This window comes from Myotis brandtii, unplaced genomic scaffold, assembly GCF_000412655.1.
Source record: "Myotis brandtii unplaced genomic scaffold, ASM41265v1 scaffold342, whole genome shotgun sequence".
NCBI lineage: Eukaryota > Metazoa > Chordata > Mammalia > Chiroptera > Vespertilionidae > Myotis > Myotis brandtii.
The window spans coordinates 42425-49813 of NW_005363166.1; the positions used below are offsets into that span (position 1 = coordinate 42425).

The window sequence follows — 7389 nt, forward strand, 5'->3', positions numbered from 1 at the left end:
GTGCACCTATGGATGAGGACAGTGGGTGGGGAGTGAGGGCGGAGGGTGGGGTGGGACCTGGGTGGAGGGGAGTTATGGGGGGAAAAAAGAGGAACCAATGTAATAATCTGAATAATAAAGATTTAATTAAAAAAAAAGTAGAAACAACTCAGATGTCCACGAACTGATGAATGGATAAATAAAATGTGGTATAGCCAAAACAATGAAATATTAGTCAATAAAAAGGAATGAAGTACTGGTCTATCCTGCAACATGGATGAACCTTGAAAACATTTTGAAGAGCCCAGACACATAAAAGACCACAAATTGTATGATAGCATTTATATGAAATATCCAGAATAGGCACATGCATAGATATAGACAGTAGATTAGTGGTTGTCTAGGGCTGATGGTGGTGGGGGTGTTAGAGGAAGTGGAGAATGATAACTAATGGATACAGGATTTACTTTTGGGGGGATAATCTTTTTAAACTTAAATTGTGGTGATGGTTATACAACTCTGAATAAAAACCATCATATTACACATTTTTAATGCGTAAATTATAAGGTTCACAAATTACATCTCAGTGAAGTTCTTTTTTTAATAACTCAAATGAACAATGCTCACATCTGGGTGAAGGCATTTTTGTATATTGTTTTTCATGCTCTTCTATGCCATCTATTTTCCCCTACAATCCATAGTTGTATAATTTACCACCCCTCCCCTTTACAGTTAAAGAGACAAAGGAAAGTTGCCTGAGCCTGAGGGAACTCTGTCATCCATCAGGGCCCTCAGGCACAGACTCACCTCTTCAGCAACACCAAGATACTGGGTAACATCTCTTCATTCTGGGCTCCAAACTTGGCCAGAGCACTCACAGCACCTGTGTTTATGAAGCACATAAAGTAAACCTGATACACCAGAGCCAACACAAGTGGCTCTGGGGGGATCTTGCCACCACCCAGCCTCAATTTCCTCATCTATTTCATTCAGAAGCCAGTCCAATCCAGGGTTCCAGGAGCCATTTTCAGCATTAACTATGATGAGGCCCCAGGAGCTGGCCAATGTCAAGCTTCTCAGCTTACGTGTCCAAAAGGCCTAATTTAGTTAAGCACTAGATTAACATCAATGAGAAAATGAACTATTACTTCATGATTACCAATTGCTAAAAGAGAAAAATCTATCCAGTAGGCATGAGGAGAAAAAAGCAGTAAATTAAAATGAATAATATAATGATTACACAATAAATTGCACTTATTTAAAAGAGGAATTTTATGGTATGTGCATTATATCTCAAAGCTATTGTTAGAAAAAAGAAATAAAGTTAAACACGAATATTAAAGTGAAAAAAATCAATAAAACAAATAGATTAAGAACCATTCAACTAGATGACCTCTAAACATCTAAGGTTCTTCTACAATATTATAAAAAACTGAGTTTGTGAGCCAAAAACACCAAGTGCCCTGTCCCCATTGGGGGCTCAGGTCCCTTTGTAAGAGCAGTCTACTTAAGACAAGCTGAGAGTCAAAGTTCAGCCCTATCTCAGACCTACCTGCCCGGACCTCCTCATGCTCCAAGACCACGCGGTTATAGATAAAGCGAATGTACTTGGAGGGGTTGTTGGTCTTGGGCCCCTCCTGGCCCAGGAGATGTAGGATGCGGGTGGCCAACACAGTGAATTCGCAGTCCTCGATGAATTCACACAGGTGTGACAGTCCTGTCTCCTTGCTCTCTGAGTTCTCCTCAATGATGCTGATGATGCAGTCCACAATGGCCCGCTTATACTCAAAGCCACCCTGCAGTGGGAGGGGTCAAGATGAACAAGGAGGCTGCTGGCTCCAGAATCCTGTGAGGCTCAGAGCCTAACCAGGATCAAAAACAGAATCTTTTTGTGTAAAACAAAAGACCTGGACTGAATGTTTGCTGGGGCCTTTCCAGTTCTAACCGTATTTGGTTTAGTTGAAACATGTTGAGTCTTACTTGCTTCCTAACTTTGACATAAAAGGCAAAATGGGTGGTACAGATGCTACGGCAAACAGTATGGTGGTTCCTCAAAAAAATTAAAGAAAACAGACTTGCCATATTATCCCAGTTCCACTTCTGGGCATTTACCCAAAATAACTGAAAGCAGGGTCTTGAAGAAATGTTTGTATACCCATGTTCATAGCAGCATTAATTACAATAGCCAAGAGGTAGAAGCAATCTTGCGTCCATTGACAGATGAATGAATAAAAAAATGTGGTCTATATATACAATGGAATATTACTCAGCCTTAAAAAGTAAGAAAATTCTAGCCCTGGCCAGGGAGCTCAGTTGGTTAGAGCATCATCCCAATATGCCAAGGTTGAGGGTTGGATCCCCAGTCAGGGCACATACAAGATCAACCAATGAATGCATAAATGAGTGGAACAACAAATCGATGTTTCTCTCTCTCCCTCCCTCTAATCAATAAATTTTTTTAAAAAAAGATATGTCTTTAAAAAAAACAAAGACAATTCGGACACATGCTACAATGTAGTATAACCTTGAGGACATTATGCTCAATGAAATAAGCCAGTCACAAAATGACAAATATTACTTGATTCCACTTATATGAAGTCAAATTCATAGAGAAAGTATAATGGTGGTTGCCAGAGGCTGGGGGGCAGAAAATGAGGCGTTGCTATTTAATGGGTATAGAGTTTCAGTTTTACAAGATGAAAAAGAGATGTTGCACAACAATTTGAATATATTTAATACTGATCTGTACACTTAAAAACAGTTAAGATAGTAAATTTTGTCATGCATAGTTCAACCACAATTTTTTTAAAAAAGGCAAAATGGGGCAGTGGAGAATCAGAAGATCCTTGATCAAATCTATGTTCTGCTACTTACAGACTTTAATGACAAAGATGGCAAATGAGATGCCTACAGATGCCAGGAATGCAACCTGGCAACATGAAACAGACTAAATGGGAACGGAGGGGCAAAGGACGGTGCCTGTCCCATCTAAAAAACGAAATCACCACTCAGCCTCGCATTACTGCCAGATTTGACAAGTTTTTTGGGCAAGACTGGAAATCTGTTATGGTGGTGGTGGCAGTGTTTTCCTGATTTTTTAATAACGGCTACTCATCTGAAATGTTTAAAACTTTTACAATCTAAGTAAAACTTACCTGTGGATCAAATCAGGCCCCTGTTCTCAGATTAGTTTGTTTATGGCTGTGAGCCACTTACCTTCCCTGAGCCTCACACTCCTTCATAATAAGGACCATTAGTGTGTTTACCTCACAGTTATTTTGAAGAATAAGTAAAATGCATTTGTACAGTTCAATAAGGTTGTCATATGAGTAGGTACTCTGTAAACCTTCAAGCACTATTTTCGTTATCACCTCTATAGCTAGTCTGTCAGCCTGGTGGGCAGCAAGCTAAGAGTAGGTGCATCCAGGCTGTGCTGGCAGCTGCTCTAACTAGAGAATGACAAGCCTCTCTGCAGAAAGCTAGAAACAGACTCATTTCTAGAAGACAAGGTCTCCCTGTCTAAGTGCTGCGACCTGATGAGTGAAGGTCTTACACTCAACTTCATATGGACCCATGAATTTTTCTAGGAAAAGGGAGATCCGGGAGAAAATCATGGGCTTTTTAGTCAGACAGATCGGGGCTTAGACATGTATTGGTCAAGTGACCACAGGCAGGTTACTTCACTTCTCTGAGTCAAATCCCTGATTTTTAAAGGGAGAAAATTATGTCCATGGACAAGGCCTGTTAAGAGGATCACAAGATTGTGCACACTGTGTAGTGTCTCCAAAGTGCTGGGTCCATTAGCTAACGGCTCCCTAGGCGTTAGTGCTCTCCTCCCTTCCAATACCTTTGGGAACCCCAAAGACACCCAAGGCAACGGCTCCTCTACTGCCTCGGTCCAAGGGCCACTCTGGGGCTGGGGCAAAGGAGCACCAAATACCTGGGGACCAAATCTACTCCACAGACACTCTGCTTCTGCTCCTCTGAATTAACTGTCTTTGCTGAGACATCCAAGAAAGGTGGGTAAGTAAATCACTAATTCATGTCAGAATGAAGAGAACAAATGTCACACTATTAGCATAGGCTTCACAAGAAACCACCCCATGGAGTTCCTGGAATGGTCCAGAATGCTTCTACACTAGCTACCAGTAGAAAACACATTTTCCCATTATCTGCACAAGCATTGCCTCAGGGCATCTACTGTTTAAAGTCAGGGTACTGAGTCTTTATAGTTATTACTGTAATTACTAGTAATTGCTACACGTTTATCTGTTGGTTCACGAGGAGTTTAAAGGGCCACAGGAACCAGGAAATCTACCCAGTTAACAGTTTGATCTGGGTTCACCCAAATGACATGGAGGCAGCAGCCAAGTTGCTCCCAGTACCAGGAGCCCTGGCATGCCCTGCATGCGTCCTACTCTTACCTCTTCCCGCAGCATGGAAAACAGGAAGTTCATGAGGACAGCATGTTTGCGAGGATACTTCTGACACAGGGCACTGATGGCCTGGACGACTACCACCTGAGTCAAACAGACATGCATAAGCACAAGCCTCCTGCCACCAGGGTGGAGTTACTTAGTTCACTAATTGCTAATGAAGTCCTTCCTTAAGCAAGGCCAGACCTGGGATGTGACACAGGGCAGGGAAACAGGAACTCCATCCCCGACCCACCCTCAGAGAACATGCAACCCCTGAACCCATCCAGGGCAGGATAGCAGGCAGAACAGTCCCAACAGTCCCAGACCCATACAAAGGACCCCAAACTCTGCTTTGCTACTCAGACCTCAGAGTAAGTCTATGAGCCCCCTCTCCATCTCACTTGTCCTGCTTCTCTTCCTACTGCCTCCTCACCCCCATTCCTTTGAGATTCCCCCAATCAGCTTTTCTGATTCCTCTTTGGGTATCTGTCTCCTCTCCTCTTCTCTTCTCTCATAATCCCTTCAGCAATCTTATCTCCTCCCATAGTTTTAACTACATCTTCTATGCCACTGACTCTCATATCTTTGTCTCTTGTCTGAGCTCAGTGTTTCTAAATGTCTACCAGATAACTCCACCTGGTGCCCACAACCACAACACGTCTGCAGTAACCATCACTACCTTCTCCTTCCTTCATCCAAGACATAACTTTCTCCCTCCTTCCCCAAACCAATCAATGGCCCCACCATCAACCCAAACTGGAAAAGAGCATCATCCTTGACAGCATTTACTCCCTCGGTCCTCACACAATGTCCTGTCAACTGGCTATACAAAGAAACAGTGTAGACAAACACCAGAGGCAGGACTGTGCGCATCTCCCAAGGCCAAACCCCGTGAAGGGTTATGTACCAGCCTTCTCCACTGAATCCTCAAGCCTGAACATTCCCTCAGGTCAATCCTGGCCCAGTGGCTAGGGAACATGGAGTGGGAACACAGAGCATCTTCCTGATTCTGGGGACTGTGGGTGTTCCCTAGGTGCCCTGGGTACCTTGAATTCATCTGAGATCTCTGACATGAAAGAGGAGATCTGCTTCATGAGGCGGTCGATGCTGCTCTCGCTGCCAGTCTTGAGCAGAGTGGTGATGGCTAGCGTGGCAATGCTGCGATTTGAATCTGTGACAAGGTTCTCTAGGTCTAGATTACAGGCTGTCACTGCTGACGGATGCTTCATGGCAACCTATTTTTGGAAGAAAGATAAAGAGGACAAGGACAAGAGATAAAAAAAAATAGGACTTATCATCCCACTGGATGGGTTTGGTCTGGTCAGGGCTCATTTGGATGAACTCATGTCACCATCTGGTAGAAAGTGACTGTGACCAGGGCTACATACATCCAGGTAAGGTCAGGGACATGGAAATACCTCCAGCTGGATCAGGTTACCGCCGGTGACCCTCAGAAGGCCAGGTTCCCCCCTTCTGCCCGTCTTAGACCCTTACCTTATTGAGGGTACGGACAGCGGCATAGCGGAGAGCGGCCTTGGGTGAGCTGCAGAAAAGCTGGAGCACTGTGGGGAGACAGATGCCATGTGTCAGGCTGCTCTCACTGCTGGGCAGCTGGAAAAATCCAGGTAGGCCTCCAGGAGAGGGCAGGAATAGGGCATCAAGGGCATGCAAGGGCTCTGAGGCTGTTCAAACCCAAACCCTCTGCTTCAGCTCATTTCCCTGCTGGCACCCCCACCTCAACCAAGGAAGCGAGTTCTCTCCCTGGGTACTTGAGCCATGAGCACAGAGGCCTTACTATGCACTCGAGAGCCCAATGGATCCCGTGAATGATGAGAGGGGCTGTTTACTGAGCACCTGCTGTGTGCCAGGCACTGTGCTGGGGAACTGCCATGCCTTGTCTTATTGATTCCCCACAACCTTATGAAGCAGCTATGGTTATCCCCATTTAACAGTAAGGAGGCTGAGGCACAAAGGGATAAAGCAACTAAAGTAACTCTAGGTTAGCAGTAAGCAAATGGCAGAACCAGGACTGAAATCGAGGACTGCCTGCACCTGAATGAAGTCTGAGCTGTGGACCCCTGTGAAGTAGAACTCATTCCTTTTTCCTGAAGCACATACTGAACTTCCTCACTCCTGGCTTAAACAACGGCCTTGGTTCCTCTACTAGCAGGTGCATGTCAGGCAGCATATCCCTTCCTGTGCCTTAGTTGTCAGGAAGCTCAGGGCTCAATTCCGCACTCGAGGTAGTAGTAAATATGACTGCTGTTTTCTGAGGTAACCATGTTCTTTTCTATTACTTGGCTTTATTTAGAAGGCTCTAGCCTATTGATGTGTTTCATTATTCTGGAAATATGGGGAATACAATAAGAAATAATGAATGAATGCTTAAATCAGTGAATAACTTCCTTTGGTTCTTCTATTTTCGTCTCCAAGAAGAAAGAGACTTCTCTCTCCAAACATGAACCCCATCTCTCTGCCTGGCCAGGTTATAACATTATTATGGCGATTAGAAAAACAGGTCCATTCATTCCAAAAAGGCTGCACTCAAACTCTCCTGCCATAACATCTTGACTTTCATTGGGTTCGTCCTTCTAGAACACTCTCCCCCTCTCTGAATCTGTTTAGCAATCCTAGCAACATCTCCTTTTCTAAACTCTTAATATACCAACTTTTCAGTACCAACTACTTAGCACACCACATGTGCATTCTTATATACAGTGAGATCGCAACACCTAGCACTGGGACCTGTAAAAATAAAGCAATGAACAATTTAAGGCAGGTGGATTCTCCTTAATAACAGCAAAGAGCCCTAGCTGGTTTGGCTCAGTTGACAGAGCATCAGCCTGCGGACTAAAGGGTCCCGGGTTCGATTCCGGTCAAGGGCACTGCCTAGGTTGCGGGCTCAATCCCCAGTGGGGGACATGCAGGAGGCAGCCTATCAATGATTCTTTCTCATCATTGATGTTTCTATCTCTTTCCCTCTCCCTTTCTC

The 7389-nt window shown here is 44.3% G+C and overlaps 1 protein-coding gene across 1 annotated transcript in view; it reads right to left on the reverse strand.

The window, feature by feature from the left end:
* COPG1 (coatomer protein complex, subunit gamma 1) overlaps window positions 1-7389 on the reverse strand; it is a 33185-nt gene that overhangs the window by 17305 nt on the left and 8491 nt on the right. Inside the window, exons 11-15 of the mRNA XM_005871450.2 lie at window positions 5892-5959; window positions 5444-5632; window positions 4404-4499; window positions 1532-1775; window positions 787-862 (exon numbers count right to left, since the gene is read on the reverse strand). Coding sequence (XP_005871512.1) covers window positions 787-862; window positions 1532-1775; window positions 4404-4499; window positions 5444-5632; window positions 5892-5959 — 673 coding nt within the window. The remainder of the gene's footprint in view (window positions 1-786; window positions 863-1531; window positions 1776-4403; window positions 4500-5443; window positions 5633-5891; window positions 5960-7389) is intronic.